Source organism: Sarcophilus harrisii, chromosome 4 (assembly GCF_902635505.1).
Source record: "Sarcophilus harrisii chromosome 4, mSarHar1.11, whole genome shotgun sequence".
Lineage (NCBI taxonomy): Eukaryota > Metazoa > Chordata > Mammalia > Dasyuromorphia > Dasyuridae > Sarcophilus > Sarcophilus harrisii.
In genome coordinates, this window is record NC_045429.1 from 59,275,451 (window position 1) to 59,292,808 (window position 17,358).

A 17,358-nucleotide genomic window follows, 5' to 3' on the forward strand; every position below is an offset into this window, starting at 1 on the left:
TTTTTCTAGGACCTTGCAGACTGCTTTCCTCCATGGTTGCAGAACTATAGGATTGGAGTTGAAAGAAATCTCAGAGATCTAGTTCAATGCCCCTCATTTTATAGACGAGAAAACTGGTCAGAGAAGTATTAAGTAGTATACCTAGATATTGAACCAGATATGTTGATAGCAAAAATAAGTATTTCCAATGCAGCATGCTGCCCTCCACAATTAGTTGAAAGGAATCTCAGAGACCATCAGGTCCAATCTGTACTTTTTCTAGCATCTCTTCTCCAACATTTTGAAAATTGATAAGAGAGAACCCATGATTTTTCTAAAGCATACAATGTCCTTTACTAGACTCACTTCTATGAGAGGACACTCCTGAGGTTTGTTTCTCTATTTCCATTGCCACTCAGCCAATAGGTTCCTTCCTCTCGAAGAACTCCCCTATGTCTTTCTCTTTGGTTTTCATCATCTCAGTGGTCCTCTGTGGCATCCATCTCCTTGCTCCTTAATCCCTTCCAGGCCTAAGATTCATGGAGGTGGCTTGAATGGAGATGGGGATTAGATGAATGACATAATTTATGTGCCCTATTTTAATCTTGGCTAGATCCAGTGTACAAATGGATGGTAGATCTTGTATGAAAACTCAGGCTGTGGAAAGAATGTATATCTCTTCCACTTGACATATATTCTCCTTAACAAATGCCCCAGAATAAGAATGTCTGACTAGCTGACACAGAATGTGAGGACTTGAACTGTACCTTAGAATTTTACTTATCTGTACATTAGCATAAAGAAGCATAGATTTAATTGAAACTTGGTAGGGAGCGGAACCCTGATGATTAAAAACTTTAAAAGGATATGCCCTATTCAAAAGCAACAGGATAGGTTGAGGCAGAGTTAAAATGATACTATGAATAAATCCAGGAATTGGAGAAAGATAGATATGATGGAAAACATTTGAATGAAAACAAATTAAGGCAGACACAGAAGTAGTATTTTCATTGGATATGATGCACACCATCTGGGCAAAAATAGAAAGTAAATTAGGAATTCAGGAACTAGATTATAAGCCTAGGACAAAAATATGGTATGGCATTTAGGTAATGGTCTTCAGTTGCCCAGATACACCCTAGGTTTCTTCATTAGAATTGGAGCAGCTAATAAATTCTTGACTTGGTTTAATGGTGTGAATTTTCAAAATAAGAGGTAGTTAATGAAAGTAGCCACTATTTCAGACCTGATCCTCTGTTGGGAATTTTAGAGTGGGATCAGGTCAACAGGAAACATTCTATCCTAAACCTCTGATAGAGGAATCAGAAGCTGGATATATATAAATGTATCCTAGATTTTGGTAGAGATTGAGACAGATTGACTAGAAAATTACATAGGTTAATTCTTCCAGGCATATCGGTCTAAAAGAAATGAAATGTTTTTAACAAAATTCTGAAACACCTATACATGTGCATGTGTGCACATGCACACAGAGATATACACACCCCATCTCTACAAAGGAGGCAAGTCTTGGGTTTTTAAGAAATGTACCAGGTAGTGGAGGATAGATGCAAAAAGGGTGTATCAAGGCATTGTCTTTTAAACATATTAAATCTGAGAATGAGCTGAGACTGGTGAGAACTATGGTTGATGAAATAGTTGTTTTTGTTAATTTCTGTTGTTTTTAACTGGTGAGGGTGGTTGGATAGGAACATAAAAAGTTGAAGAAAAGGTGAATCTGTTGGACTCCTTTTTGCTTTATTTCCCTGCCAAGGAGAATATTAAGACCAGAGAAGAAATGGTAAAAAAATGACAAATTCTATAGTTTCCAAAGAATGGGGAAATATTAAGAGCTCCTAACTTCCCTTAATAAACCACATTACAGGTAAATGAAGGAACTGATAGCTGTGATAATTGGGCGTTGTCAATGATCTTTGAATGATTCTGTCAGGTAGAAGAGGTGTCTTATCTGGAGAAAAAGAATATGTCTCATTTTCCAGTAAGGGTTAGTGGTATACAAAGTAAAAGTGATAGATTTGTCTTCAAGGGAAAATTCCAGAATTATTAAAGGGATGGTTTGTGAAAAGCTTGTGTTGTCTAACAAACTCATCATAGCCTCATGTTAAGAAAATCTCTACTAGATTAATTTCATTTCCTTGTCCTCATTTTTTTTTAAACTGGCTGCTCCAGGGAATGCTATGGGTTTCATTTACCTAAGTTTATTAAAGTATTGACAAAGTCTTACTATGAGCAAAGATGGTTAGATAGATTGAACAGCTTTACTCAAAGAATAGTTATTAATAGTTCCATGTCCAATTGGAAATATGTCTCCAGATTGTCATATGCCAGGGATCCGTGCCGGGTCTTAATGCTCTTTAACATTATTGTCAGACACCACATTTATTAAGTGCCTAGTATGTTCCAGGAACAAAGGAAGGTAGTAGAAATAGTGTAATGACTGAAATAATCCCTTCTTTTAGAGATCTTACCCTCTAAAGGGAGAAAAAACAAGGGCCTTCTTTGCAGCTCCAGTGGTCTGCAAAGTCTTTTGTACATAGTATGTTTGGCGAGTTGAATGAAAAATCAAACACTTCATGTAAATTGCTTTATTAACTAATATAATTACTAGCCAACTAAGCTTTTAAGTGTAGTTTTTTATTTAGATTTAGAAGCTTCATCTAGGTCAACTTCTATATTTTACAGATATGGAAACAGATCCAGAAGTAGTAACAAGTAGAATTAAGAGTATAATTTGAAATTAAGACCTCTCTCCCTTTTTACTACTTATATTACAAAATATCCTCATTAAAAACATGAAATTTCAAAATTTGTTTCATCGGAGATATCCTGTAAAATATTAAATGCACCTTTAGATTTTATAGCTCACTTAATCTTTTACTTTTTTTGTACAAACTTTAAAGAAGGTTTTTTCAACTTTTCTACTGATTAGTGAAGGATGTATTCATTGAGAGAATATTTTGCTCATATGTAAAATTTGTCATAGATATAAGATTTTTTTTAAAACTTTTTTTTAAAACTGAGGTGTTTACTGTGATTCATAATCTCATCTTTAAATTTAAAAGCCTAATTTATTTTTCTCTCTTTGTTGAAGATTGGTTTTAAGGGGTGAGGCAAGAGGTTCTGGACTCGATGAGTTTCCACCGAAATGTCGGAGAAGTCAGGCCAGAGCACAAAAGCAAAGGATGGGAAAACAAAGTATACAACACTCAGTCTGTTTAACACTTACAAGGGAAAATCACTAGAAACTCAGAAAACTACAGGTAAGTGAAGTGCCCTCTGTGTGTAGCATACATTTCTATACTTTAAAAAAAAATCTATTACATACTCACTTGTGTACATATGTGGTTTGCCCAATATTTTTATATACAAGATCATAAAATGTAAAAGTTGATTCAGAGGGATCAAGAGAGAAGTCTTGCCAGGGTTTGAAATTTTAAGGAAGAAGTGAAGACATTCTAAACCTGGGTTAAGTTATTGCAAAGACATTGAGTTGTGAAAGAGAATATCATGATTAAGATCTGAGATCCAATTTTATAGAGATAATAACTGAATTCATGAGAGTTGATATATGCCAAAATCATTTAACTATAAAAGCTTTCGGGTTGGTCTCTGCTCTAAGCTAGCATGCATTTTGTCTCCAGACAAAATTTTTCTGAAGCAAAGTCTATGTCACAGCCCTACTTAAAACTCCAGAGATTTCCTATTGCCCTCACTTATAAATATAAAATGCTCTTTTTGGCTTTTAAGGCCCTTCTTATCTTTGCAGTTTTCTGTCTTCTATTTCTCTTTATTCCACAATCCAGTTATACTGGCCTTCTTGCTATTCCTTACATATGATATTCTCTCTCATAACTCAATGTCTTTGCAATAACTTAACTCCAGGTTTAGAATGTTTAAATGTTTAAATGATAATGGATTGTTATCCAGGGAAGAAATTTCAAGAGTTCATGAACAAGAAAGTGAAAAACATTTCTTTGTATGTCAAATAGAATAGAAGAATAGGATATAGGAATTGAGCAGCTAAAGGTATACTAGGTTAGAATATTTAACCGTTTGGTAATGGAAATGAGAGTTGGTGGCTATCATTTATTCAGTGCTTGTTACATGTTATGCACTGTGCTAAGCCCTAGAAGAAGAAAAAACCTTTCCCTCTCCCTCAATCTTTTAAAAAATGTGATCATTAGTATTTAAAAAAAAAAATGCTTATCCATTATTATTTGCATATGGAAATGCAGAAACTGATCTAATTTTATTGATCTTATAGTTGCTGCCCGCCATGGATTGCAGAGTCTGGGAAAAGTTGCTATTTCTCGACGTATGCCCCCACCTGCCAACCTCCCCAGTCTCAAAGCAGAGAACAAAGGCAATGATCCTAATGTGAACATTGTGCCTAAAGATGGTACAGGATGGGCATCTAAACAGGAACAACATGAAGAAGAAAAGTGAGTTTACAATATATATAATAGATATAATAGATATAAAGTTGAGGAACATTTTTTTTTCCTGACACTTTTTGCTTATTCCTATGAATTAGATCAAAAAAGATTGGATGGGGTTTTTTGTTTTTTGTTTTTTTGCACAGAAATATTATTTGTGTATTGTCTTTATTGAATCAGTAAGTTAATAGTGTTAATTTTCCTATGCCCTGTGACACATAGTTCCCAGGATTCATCCTTGGAGGAGTAATTTTTATTAAACTGGTAACTTAGGAAAACATATATTGTAAATTTGGTTGTTTTTCTGAGTCTTATCAAAGACTTAATGCTTTGTGCTTCTTAGTTGTGGTGCCTTAATTATCTTTAAAATAATTGTGGATTAGTAATGGCACTTATCTGATAGTCAGAGGACTAGATTTTTTTTCTCTCCCCTCAGTCCTTTTGTTTTACATCTTAAACATGGCATCATAACTTTTCTTTACTCTTTTAATGATATTAATTGGGCTTAGACATTAATGCTTATGAATTATTGTAAATACATTGTCCTTCATTGCCATTACTGCATATTTAACAGCTTTACAGAGAATGTTCATATAGTCTTATTAAACTCATATGTTATACCCTTTTAAGCTATTTCAAGTGATAGTGTTTTTTCTTTTGGGTTTTATTATTATTTTTTTTAATGATGATCCATAACAAATAGTATTTTCATTGTGGTTATTGTGCAAGGATCAAGGAAAAGGTAAGGTTTTTAAGGCATTTTCTTTAATTGATTGCTCTGTGATAATTATTTGAATTAAGGTGACATTACCTCTTGGAATTAGCACCACATTTGGAAATTTCTAGTTGATATATATGACCTAATACTTGTTCTCGTTGTTTCTGAAATAGGTTTTCTCTCCCACACACACACACACCCCTATTTTTTTTTTTTAAAGACCACCAGAAGTGCCACCAGCACAACCAAAATCAGGAGTTACTGCTCCCCCAGAAGTTCCTCCGGTTACCAAATCATGGGCCAGTAACAAGCAAGGTGGGCAAGGAGATGGTAAGTGGAAACTAGCTGGGAAAATTAGTTGGACTACATAGTAACAGAACAGCCATGGAAATGGGTTTGCTTTTACATGGTCCTTTGAGAATTGTCTTAGCATTATTCTCAACTCCTGGGAAATAGTTTTATATCTCTTGTCAGTTAAGAAGGTGTTAAGTAACTGAGAAACTACCTGCTTCTCCCAGTATGGTAATCAAAATAAATGTGTTTACTAGCTTGAACATTTGAAACAGAGTAGTAGGGTTTTTTAAACATAGACCAGACCTTTGAATGATTTATCTTTGTGTCCCACATTATCTTTCCTTTTCACCCCTTACCTCACTGTCTCACACGTCAGAATAAAATAGTAATCAAATTTTCAGACCTATCACCTGTTTTCCTTGGGTAAAAAGAACAGCCTCTGAGAATGGAGGTTTTGGGCTTCTGTATTCTTCTGGAACAGCACTCTTTGTATAGCAGAACTCCTGGCATCTTTCAGTGTTTGGTTTTGAGAGTTAAGTGGCATGTTGTTTAGTTTTAGGAACCTCAGCATCATTTGGTCAGTTCAGTATGTATTTTCAGTCATTTACATCCAGATCACTGTACTGTCATTCTTAACCATTGAAAGATTTCTTCTTAAACCCATATCTAGGCCTTAGTCAGTTCATAAAGTAGGATCTAACTTTAACATATTTTCATCTCCTCATCCTCAAAAGGTTAGCACTTTTTGTAGCTTTACTTTTCTCAGAATTTATAGGAAGGGATCAATCATAATTAGAAATTAGTGAGTTGTCTCTGAATTGAGGATTTTCAAAATATTTGTTTAAAAAAGATATTCTCCATTAAGTTCTTGCATAATAATAGTTCTTGTTATCAAATCATGTATTTCAGATTAGCCATCAAGACTCCAATTCAAAAAAAGAGCTCCAAAGAAACCAAATGTTTTATAGATAACATAAACTAATCTGGGAGAATTTATTTACTTGATTGGATCTAGATCTAAGCCACCAATATCATCTTCTCTTTCTTTAGGAATCTTACCTATATTTTCAGGTTTAAACAGTGTGTACTGGCCAACATTTTCTGGTCACATCTCTTTTTCCTTTTATACTGTTTCTTATGTGTGGTTTATAATAAAAGTCAAAGACTATATGCGCCAACTATATTTCCATTGTCTTTTCAGTGATTTGAAGGTATATACAGTATCAAAAAAGTAATTATGTTTAAAAGTTGGGTTTTTGTTTTAGGGAGAAATTTGGGGACATTGAAAGTTGCTAGTGCAATCTGATTCTTTCCTCCTATTTTATTCTGTGTACCAGTTCATTGACCATTTGCTATGTCTAATCAGGATCTGGGTGCTCATCAAACTGCTGCCCATTCCAGCCATGTAGTGAACACTAAACTTGATAACCAGGCTGTCTTCCTCCAATTGATTAATCTTTTGTAGATACTTAGCTTGAAAATTTAGTGATGGCCAGGAATGTTATTTAGGAAGTTAGGCATTGTTGTAGAGGTCTGGTCATCTGCATGTAGAAGAACTTGAAGGAATTCATTTATGGACTTTACCTTTAGATGTTCTTCATGATGGTGGGCAAGCATCTCTGAAGTCTATATTGTCCTGTTTTATGTTTTATTTCTGTCTGTTCGTGAATCTAGTATAACTTTAACATGGAAAGCATCCTGTTGGAGAGAGCCTTTAATTCTTTACTTTTTCTTTTGATGTCATAATCTTTTATTTTGTAAAGCTGAAAAAGGGGGGATATAAATTGGTAGTTTTTGAGGGAGTCTTAATTTTCTTCAGTAGAGGTACTCTCCGGGATTTTTTCTATCTTATAAGTAACTTTGCTGTCTTTTTAGATAAAACTTTATTACAGACTTTTTGTCTATTTAGGGTGTAATTTTCCTTATTGCCAGTTGTGTAGAGGAAAAGGGATTTTAATGTTCGATTCCCTATGGTAGTTCCACCCTTGTTTAAGAAGTTTTTCTTTTTTCATCTGTTTACAAGCTCATTTTAAAATAAATTCTTGAGATGATCTGGTTTAACTGGTTTCACACCAAGCTTTCTGCAAAAATCACTTCGTCATGTTTTTATAAAGGGATAGTATACATGATCTTTCTTGCGAATTTATATTAAGACATAATCTTCATATTTGTGTGTGGTGATGTTTGGGGCTTATCAAATCTAGATAATTCTATTGAAAAAGTCAACATTTCATCGAATTTTTGTATCTCCATCTTCTGGCAGATGTTGGCATGATCTTATCATTATCTTCCTCATGATCTTTTTGCCTTTGTTCACCATAAACTATTTGTCCCGTGAAATTATTTCCATGGAAAGGGATGGGGAGAGGTTTAACTCTTATCCTTGTCCAGACATCTTGGACCTGTTTTCTAGAAAAGTAGCTGAGAATTTTCTTCTCCTGCTACGTATTCATGATTTTCCCTTAGTTTTTCAAGGAATTACAGCTAAATATAAACTCTTAAAGGACTGAGGGAACATTTTCTAGTTGATACTAAATTTCATCAGAAATCTAATAGTGATTTATTTAGAAACTGGAAAACAGGAAAGGGTGCTGACATACAAGATTATGTTTCATGGTTAAATATTTATATTTGATATTTTAAAAATTCTTTAGGTGTTCAAGTAAATAGTCATTTCCAGCAAGAGTTTCCTAGTCTGCAAGCAGCTGGTGATCAGGAAAAAAAAGAAAAGGATGGAACTGATGATGCCTATGGACCTGGACCCAGCTTACGACCACCAAGTAAGAGAGAGCATTTTACTTTGGATTTGATTTATCCATTGTAATTGATATTTTGTACGTAGTTACTTTCTTTTTTTTTTTTTTTTTTCCTAGCAACTTTTATCAAACCCCTTATTGTATGTTAAACATTGGGAATAAAAAGACAAAATGAATCCGTTCTTGTCCTCAAGGAGTTTTCATTCTACTAGGAAGATAACATACATATATAAATACACAACATAAATATGTTCAATTTATGTGGGAAGAAACTAGTCGACAGAGTGGATCAAAAGTCTTTTATATAGGAGATCATGTGTGAGCTAAGTCTTTCTGATAGTCATAGCCAAGGAAGAAGTCCATTGCAAGTAGAATGGGTAAATAAAGAGATAGAAAGTATAATATAGCATGTGAAGACCAGACAGAAAAAGGCATGGAGTGGAGATTTAAAAAATAAAAAAACTGGTGAGGAAGATTTGATCCAGTTTGTGAAAGGCTTTAACTTAAAGTCAAAGTAAAAAATTGTATTTAATCTGTAGATAATAGGGAGCCACTGAAGTTTTTAGAACTCGAGTGACATCAACCGTATGCTTGAGAATAATTTCTATTGTGGTTTTGTGTAGAATAGATTGCAATGTGAGGGAGACTTGAGGGCAAAGACAATTTTGATGCTATTGAAATATTCTAAAGGAAGGAAGGTGAGAGCTTGAAAGGAAAGTGGTTGCTACATTAGTGGGGAGCAGGGAATGGATGCACATGTTGTAGAGGTGTAATTGACAAAAAGTGATTGTTGAGATATGTGACGCAAGAGGGATCATACATAGTCAAATATATGAAATGCTGTAGTCTTTTAGTATTATTTTCTTGACTTGTAGAGTAAGGTATATGTTACATTAATCTCATAGGCTTTCTGTTTCACAGAATCTCAGTAGGATGGGACCTCAGAGGCCATTGTTCCTAAAATGAGGAGTAAGGGAAGGAAAAGCACATCCACCTCTTAGGACAATTCATTCCACTTTAGGATAGTTGTAATTGTTAAAATGGTTTTCTTTAAATCAACTGAAATTTGTCTCTCTCCAGCTTCTAACCTACCCATTTTTCCTAATTTCTCCCTCTAAATTTAAGCAGAACAAACCCAATCCTTTTTTCCCATGAGACAACCCTCTTTCCACTCCTCCCAAAATCTTCTTTCCTTCATCCAGTCCCCCTGACATGATCTTAAGGCCCTTTACCCCCTTGTTGCTTTCCCCTGGATAGTCTCCAGCTTATCACTGACCTTCCTAAACTGTGTCACCACTATCTGAGCATAATACTCTAGTAGTGGTCTGACGAGCATAGAATACTATGGCACATAATCACCCCAACATGTTTGACACTGCCACTCAGGATGCTTTAGGCTGTCTTTAGCTTTTTTTTGCCTTCATATCATTGATTCACATTGAACTTGCTGTCCACTTTAAAGCCAGATCTTTTTCAATCTACTGTATAAGAAGAATCATTTAAAAAAAAAAAATCATAAATTTAGTTGTAGTCTTCTGCTTAAGAAGTTGATTGTTTGAACCCACATCTACAATTCTATATTTATGCTTTTTAAATTTCATCACTTTAGATTGAGTCCAATAATCTAACTTCTTAAAACTTTTTTGGAAACTGACTATAATTTAATGTGTTAGTTATCCTTCTTATGCATGCCTTCTATGCTTTTATCCAAGTAATTGACAAAAATGAAAGAGTACAGCATCCCTTATAGCTCCTTGAGGGAGCACTGTACTTAACCTTATTCCAAAATTACTCTTGTACAATAATGATTACTTTTGGAATCCAGTCATTTAGGCACTTCCCAAATAAACTTAAATTGTACAAGCATCTAAGATACATCTCTTGACTTTGTTCTGTGAATTGCACAATAGACTTGTTAGACCTTTAAACCCCAGAGCAGATTTTATCATCTCCATCAGTAAATTATAATTGACTTTGCTTCCTCAGTTATGTAAAAGCCAATTTTTGCTTTTTTTATCCATTTCATTCTTAGTGCTTTGCATGTTTAATCCCTCTTCCTACCAGATGTTGCTAGTTGGAGAGAAGGTGGTAAATCTGCTGGCCCATCTTCTCCATCTGATCAAGAAGATAAGCTCCCTGGTCAAGATGATGGTGCAAATGGACCAGTAGAGCAAAACGATTCTCATAAAACAACAGAAAAGAGGTTACCTGGTGTTCCGCCTCAGATACCTCAGCCTAAACTGAATGGACAACAGCAGCCTGCTCTTGCCTCTCAGTACAGAGCAATGATGCCCCCTTATGTAAGTACTGTTAGTTAAGTGGATGAGGTCTAAAATCTGCTTACCAATTCAACGAAAAAAATATATATATATAGTGTCTACTAAGTATAAAATATTCTACTGGGATCTGGGAAATCAAAACCAAAAATGGTCCCTGATCTCCAGGAGCTAACACTTTTCTGGAATATAGTATTAATGAAATTTTAATATTATGTAATTTAATAATAAATATGGTTATATGAGTTTAAAAAATATGCCTTTAAATCATTTTCCTGAAAGAAAAAAGTTATAATTCTCAAAAATATTTTCATTTTTATCTTGTATTTACTTTTAATTATATTTAAGCCCTGAATATCAAGGTCTGTTTTTGGGCTGTTTCAATATTCTTTATTATTACTAATTTCCCCAGGGAATATTTAAGGTAGCAGTGATCTAAAAATGTGTTTGGAGGGAAAAATAGTTTGTTTGTTTTTTTAAAGTGTTTAATAATTTAGCTCTTATTTATTTGTGGCAACATTCCATAGTGGGGTAAAGTGCTCAGCTTGGGAGTCAACAAAATCTGGATTCAAATCCTGACAAGACACTAGCTTTTTAAATCCAAGAGAATTTACTTAATTTCTATGTCCTTTAAATCGTTGCTTTAAGACTTCACCTATTAAGTCAGAGAACTATTATACTTTTTGTTGATTTGTGTGTTCATTTTTTATTTTTATTCTAATTTGACCATAGGTAATAGAAATTTTTTTTCAAAACTTTTGTATCAAAACTTTTTTCAAGTATGATGTAACTTAAACAAATACCTTACATGACCCTACTAGTAATCTGAGCATTAAGTCAACACCAGACAAAAACCATTATCTTTTATTAATCTTTCCAGACCATACATAAGGATCTCTGTCATTGTTTTCTTCAAATACTTGAATTAGTTTACTCTATACAAAATTACAAAAATTTTCTCAAGCTGAGTTTGGAAATAAGCTCCTCTTAGGTTCTCATTCTGTTTTTTTTTGTTTTTTTTTGTTTTTTTTTTTTTTACTTTTAGTTTGTAAAGAAGAGCACAAAGGAAAGTTTCATATGAAAATAAACTTTTACATCCAATTTGTTTTTTCAAGCATAAGTTAAATTTAATACCAAAGTAATAAATTATCTATGTCCCCTTGACTTTTCTTTTTGGTATATATTTTAAAATTGATTTTTCTTGGTACCTTTTGTTTTTTAACAAAACAAAATTTCTTTGTATCCCTCCTTTCTATCTTTTAACAGTTTTTTTTTTTTAGAGGAAAAAAATTTAGCAGAATAAATACACAACAGAAAAAAAATTCTATTATATGCTATGTTCCACACATATTGATCATATAGCTCCTAGAAGAAGCAAAATATTTAAACACAAGAGGGGCATTCAGTATTCATAGAGATATTTTGCCAATTTATTTAAAAAATGACATCATTAAGATTATTTATAATCTACACCAAAGAGAAAATTGACAGATAAAATTCAAAGAAAATTCATTTAGAGGAACAAAAAAATTTGAAGAGAAATAAAGAAAATTGTAGGATTGAAAAGAGGATAACACTTCTCCATCAAATTATGCTATGAAGCAGCAGTCATCAAAATCATCACTATGTCAAAAAAGTAGAAAATTAAATCTCCAAAAAAGACTAGGCAAAAGAAATATAAATAAGGGAACTTAGTGATACCCCATTGAGTGATAAACTCCCAATATAAATTACTTAGGAAAATATTTTTTATAAAATGAAAATTTTATGAAATTATGAAAATTCTATAAAATGAAAATTTTTATGAAAATTGCTAAAAAAAAAAAAGAGAGAGAGATAGAAAGCAATCCAGCAGAAAGTAGGCTTAAACCAACAGCTTGCAAAATGTTCCACAAATAAATAAGCTGTATGACCTGAAGAGTAAATTACATACTTTTGGCAGTTACAAGTATAAGGAATAAAGAAGTTACAAAAGATAAAATAGACAATTTTGATTATGAAATGGAAAAGTTTTGTATTTATATTTAACTTAGTTGATACTTTTTTTTCCTTTTTCCCTTTTTTGTCACTGTTACTAGCCACCAACTATTTTCTTCACTTAAAAATGCTTTCTAATAAATAATTATAGTTAGACAAAAGTAATTAATTAGCATGTATCTTAAAATGCATATCCATTCATCTTTTGCTCACCCTTTTGCCATAAGATCAGAAGAATTTACTATTTTTTGAAGTCATAATTTATCATTGCTTTGATTAGAGCTGTGAAGTATTTCAAAACTGGTTTCCCTTAAATTATTTTTGGTTATCACATAAATTGTTCTTCTGTTCACTTTACACTGTTATCAGCCCTTATAAAATTATTCCAAGATTTCTTCCAATGTGTGATATTCATCATTTCTTATGTATATTCTGTTCCATTAATACAGAAATCACAATTTATTCAAATATTCCCCAATTATCTTCTTACCTTTCCCCTTTTTCTTGGGTCTGTTGTTATTGATCATTATCTCTCACATCCCCTAAGTTTTCAGTCTTCTGACCTTATTCTAATATTTGTTGTTGAATCATTGAATTACTGGGTTCTTTGTGTTCTGTTTTTCAGGGTGTCCACAACTTGGGTGAAGTTTCTATCTCCTGATCTTAAATTTTTAGTTTTCTTTACAAGTGCTCTAATTTTATTCTTTACTTCTTTTTTTTCATTCTTTAGTTTCATTTCATTGATCTACTCTTTGAGTCCTTTGACTTATAGTCTGTTCTTTCTGGTGCTCTACTTATACTTCAGGGTAAGATGTTGGCAGACTTGATAACTCTGATTCATCCTGTAATTCTTGAACTGCCTTCACTTAAAATTCTTTGAGCCACTACTTGACTTTGGTTAAAAGTAATATTCTTCATGGTTCAAACTTGAGGGCCCTATATCTACTTAGCATAAGTCAACATATTTTTCAGACATATACACCATCTTGCTTTGTACTATAGTTTTTATTGGTGAATCAACTTTCAAGTTAAAACCAGATTTTTTTTTTTTAGCCAGAAAATATGAAGCCAACTAGTTAAAGTAAATCTTAATTTTGAATTTTTATAAAATAATCCAGAGTACCAACGTGTGCATCTATGTTTCATTTATTATGCTAAAAACAAGAAATAAAATAGTTGAAAATAGCCCTTTCTCTAAAGGAGCTTGCAATTCCAGCTTATTTTTTTTTATTATTTTTGAATAAAACAATTCATGTTTTTTATTATATATTCTTGAATAGATCAGAAATCCTATTTGAAGTCCTTTCAAAGTAGTTGCTATCCATATTTGACAGATGAAATTTTCTTTAAGTAGATTACCTCTGATCACATAATAAGTCCTTTTGACACATAACACTGAATGTGGGCAGGTCAATTGACTTCATTGACCATAAGTTATAGCTGAATTGTCCATCTCCATTAGTGATGTGCATTGCTACATGGAAAATCTCCTGCAACTAATGAAATCACAAGTTTGGGGTATAAAGAGACTGGTTATATGATAGGTAGCTTTATTTTCAGAATAATGTTTTCCATTATTTGAAGTCAGTTAACATTCCTGTGAAATGTTGACTTTTGTTTCAAGGAGAAGTCTGATCAATGAAAGCACTGTGCTCTCTCGTGAGTGCAGTTCAGCTTGCTCACTATTCAGTTCTAATCCTTCTTTACATTACCGTCCATCTACAGAGCCTGTTCAAGATTGGTATATTAGTAGGTTCTCCATCTAGTTTGATAGCATATTCCAAAGAATAGTTATTTCTAGTTTCTTTTTTTGTGTAGATAAATGGAACACTGTTTTGAATGCTGATGAATCGCAGTTCTGAAATCTTCTGGTGCTGTGGGAGTTGATGGTGTCAGTATAAGGGTTTTAGTCCCATTATTAAGCATGGTCTTGGGCAAGTTGTTTGCTCTTTTTGGATATTTATTTCTCATCTGTAATATGAAAGACATAAAGTCCTTTCCAACCATAATTACAGTCAGAACAAATATGATTTAGGTAGCTAGCAGCAATGTTTATTTTAAGAATATCATGCTATGTACCTTTTTAGGAGTAAATCAGGGTTTTTTTAAGTTTTAAAGTATTTCTGGAATTAGATATATGGCTTTTTTTTCTAGATGTTTCAGCAGTATCCTAGGATGGCATATCCTCCATTACATGGCCCCATCAGATTCCCACCTTCCTTATCAGAGGCTAACAAGTAAGATTTTTAAGTGATTAAAATATATCAGATTATGTATCCTACATGCATAATTTCTAATTGTGAAATGCAGACATTCAATAATATATCTGACTTTTAAAATGTAATGGCTCTCTGTTAAATCAGAAAAAAAGAATGAATTTAAATTTTTCAATGACGTGTCTGAAATTTTCTTAAGTATGCCACAAAGTAGAAATTGTTCTATTAAAGAGTTAATACAAAGGAAAGAATAAGAAATGATTTTTGCTTCTTGTAAACAGATTAGGATCTATTCCATCATTTGATTTTTCTCCTGATTTATTGTTGACTTATCGTAATTGAATTGTAGGTCTTTAGATGTGAAAAAAAGGAAAGAAAAATTTATTGAGTATATATTTTGTAATTATTAGGCTCTTTTCAAATAATGTAAGTTTAAATTTTAATTTTCTATAGAGAAAAATTTTGGTTCTCTTAAATACTAAATCTGTTGTTCATTCTTAAAGGGACTTAATTTTGGAAGTTGAACCAGAAAATTTCAGTCTTGAATTTTCTCTCAAAATTCATTCTATTCTGGAGTGCAATTTTTTTTAACAGATTAATTTTTTTATCTAGAGGCCTTAGAGGAAGAGGCCCACCCCCAACTTGGGCCCCTGAGCCTGAACGCCCCTCTATTCTTAGTGCAACAGAACTCAAAGAGCTTGATAAATTTGATAACCTAGATGCTGAAGCTGATGAAGGCTGGGCAGGTAATAATGGAAATTGACTTCCTAAGTTTACTGCATTCACTTTGAAGTATTACTCTGAATTTTACTTCATATTTATATTTATATTTAATAGGTGCTCAGATGGAAGTAGATTATACAGAACAACTCAATTTTAGTGATGATGATGAACAAGGAGGTAGTCAGAAAGACAGCAAAGAGAACTGGTAAGTCATTAAGCCATATCTTCAGATTATTTCAATGGGTTGCTTGCACTCAGTATTTGAATAAAAGCTTTCACTACTTGACTTAACATACAGAGACTGTTTTTACTTATAATTAAGCATTTATAAAGCACTACTTTGGCCTAGTCATTATACAGGATTCTGGGAATATAAAGAGAAAAATCAAGCAGTTCTTTCTTCTAGGAGCTTACATTCCAAGTGGAAAGCAAGAGAGAATTATTTATGAAGTAAATATAATGCAATTTGAGAGAAGATAGTAATGTCTGGGAGTATCAGGAGAGACCTTGTATAGGAATTGTTCAATTCCAATTGAAACTCAACCTTTAACTCAAGCTGAAGAAATACTTGGGATTCTAAGACAGAAAGATGAGACATTAAGTGCAATTTTCAGGTGTGGGGGCAGGAGAATAGCCTGGGCACAGGTTTGATGATAAGAAGTTGTGGGTGAGTGCATGGAAAGGAATCGTGTAGACTAGATGAGAAAATTTAGGTTAGGAAAAGTTACTAAATTGGCATTCTGCGAAGTACTTAAAATGATAGGAGTTTCATATTTGTTCCTAGGAACAAGTGTTAACAAGTGAATTAATAAGAAGGAAATAATTAGAGTAGTGCTTTGGGTCTGCTTTAGAAATAATGTAGACAGTTGTATGGAAGATGGATTGAGAAAGAAGAGACTTGAGAGCAATTTAAGATGATTAAATTCATACTAGAGGTGATGAGGGTCAGAATAGTATTATGGTTATAAGTAGACAGAAGGAGCTAAATATAGAAGCGATAGAGAGGTGGAATTGGCAACTTTTCCACTGACTAGATGGATGAAGGAAGAGTGAGGAATTGAAAGATGGCTCTGATTTTGCAGACTTCTTTAACTATTAAGCTGTTGGTGTTTTGAACTAAAGTAGGGAGGGATGATAGAGACATCCAGAGAAAATATTTTGAGTTCTACTTTATATATGTTATAAATATGGGATATTTATAGAAGACATAAGTCCCATAGGCAACTGGGACTGGAACTCAGGAGAGCACTAGGGCTTTGAATATAAATGTGTAGTTTTGGCAGTCATCTGTTTAAAAATGATAATTCAACTTAAAGGAGTCAACATGAGAGTATAGAGAGAGAAAAGAAAGGAGCTCAGAGACAAAGCTTCAGGGTCTACATAAATTTAGCAAACATTGGCAAGGAAGATTTTAATCCTTCCCTCCCCCCCCCACCCCCCAGCTCCCCCCAAAAAAACACTAAGAAGAAATCATCAGACAAGTAGTAGGAGATCCAGTAGAAGAGTTAGTAACCTACCTATTTTCTTATTCAAAAAAATTTTAAGTGTATTTTCTTTTGAAAAGGTTGATCATAGTGCTTTAAAGCCAGGACTCCCCTTGACTGTCTCAGAAATTGATTGCTAATTTTAATCTCCATTTCACTACCTCTTGGAAATCTGGAAAAAGAGTTAGGGGTGGAGGGAATTTTTAATCTTTTAGTTAGTTCAGATTATTCACTGTGCATAATAGGTATATTTGATTCTGGAATACAAGGGTAGAATGGAAATATCAAGGTGTCCAACTTAAAGATTAGACTTTAATAAACATTTTTCATAGCAATGAATGAACCTATTAAAATTTTTTTCAAAATTCTTAGGTCCCTCTTTATTTGACGGTATCCCTCCTAGATGTGTAATACCACAAACCACAATTTAGAAACAGAAAATATAGGGGATAAAATAGATATTAATGATGCATAATGT

At 33.1% G+C, this 17,358-nt stretch overlaps 1 protein-coding gene across 7 annotated transcripts in view; it reads left to right on the top strand.

The window, feature by feature from the left end:
- PRRC2C (proline rich coiled-coil 2C) overlaps window positions 1-17,358 on the top strand; it is an 84,323-nt gene that overhangs the window by 18,695 nt on the left and 48,270 nt on the right. For 6 of the 7 annotated variants that reach the window (XM_031936876.1, XM_031936877.1, XM_031936880.1 and 3 more), the window contains exons 2-9: window positions 3,092-3,260; window positions 4,265-4,442; window positions 5,375-5,484; window positions 8,103-8,228; window positions 10,269-10,504; window positions 14,612-14,694; window positions 15,286-15,419; window positions 15,511-15,601. In XM_031936876.1, coding sequence (XP_031792736.1) covers window positions 3,146-3,260; window positions 4,265-4,442; window positions 5,375-5,484; window positions 8,103-8,228; window positions 10,269-10,504; window positions 14,612-14,694; window positions 15,286-15,419; window positions 15,511-15,601 — 1,073 coding nt within the window. In that variant the 5' untranslated portion in view covers window positions 3,092-3,145. The remainder of the gene's footprint in view (window positions 1-3,091; window positions 3,261-4,264; window positions 4,443-5,374; window positions 5,485-8,102; window positions 8,229-10,268; window positions 10,505-14,611; window positions 14,695-15,285; window positions 15,420-15,510; window positions 15,602-17,358) is intronic. The other variant, XM_031936878.1, reaches the window with a different exon arrangement.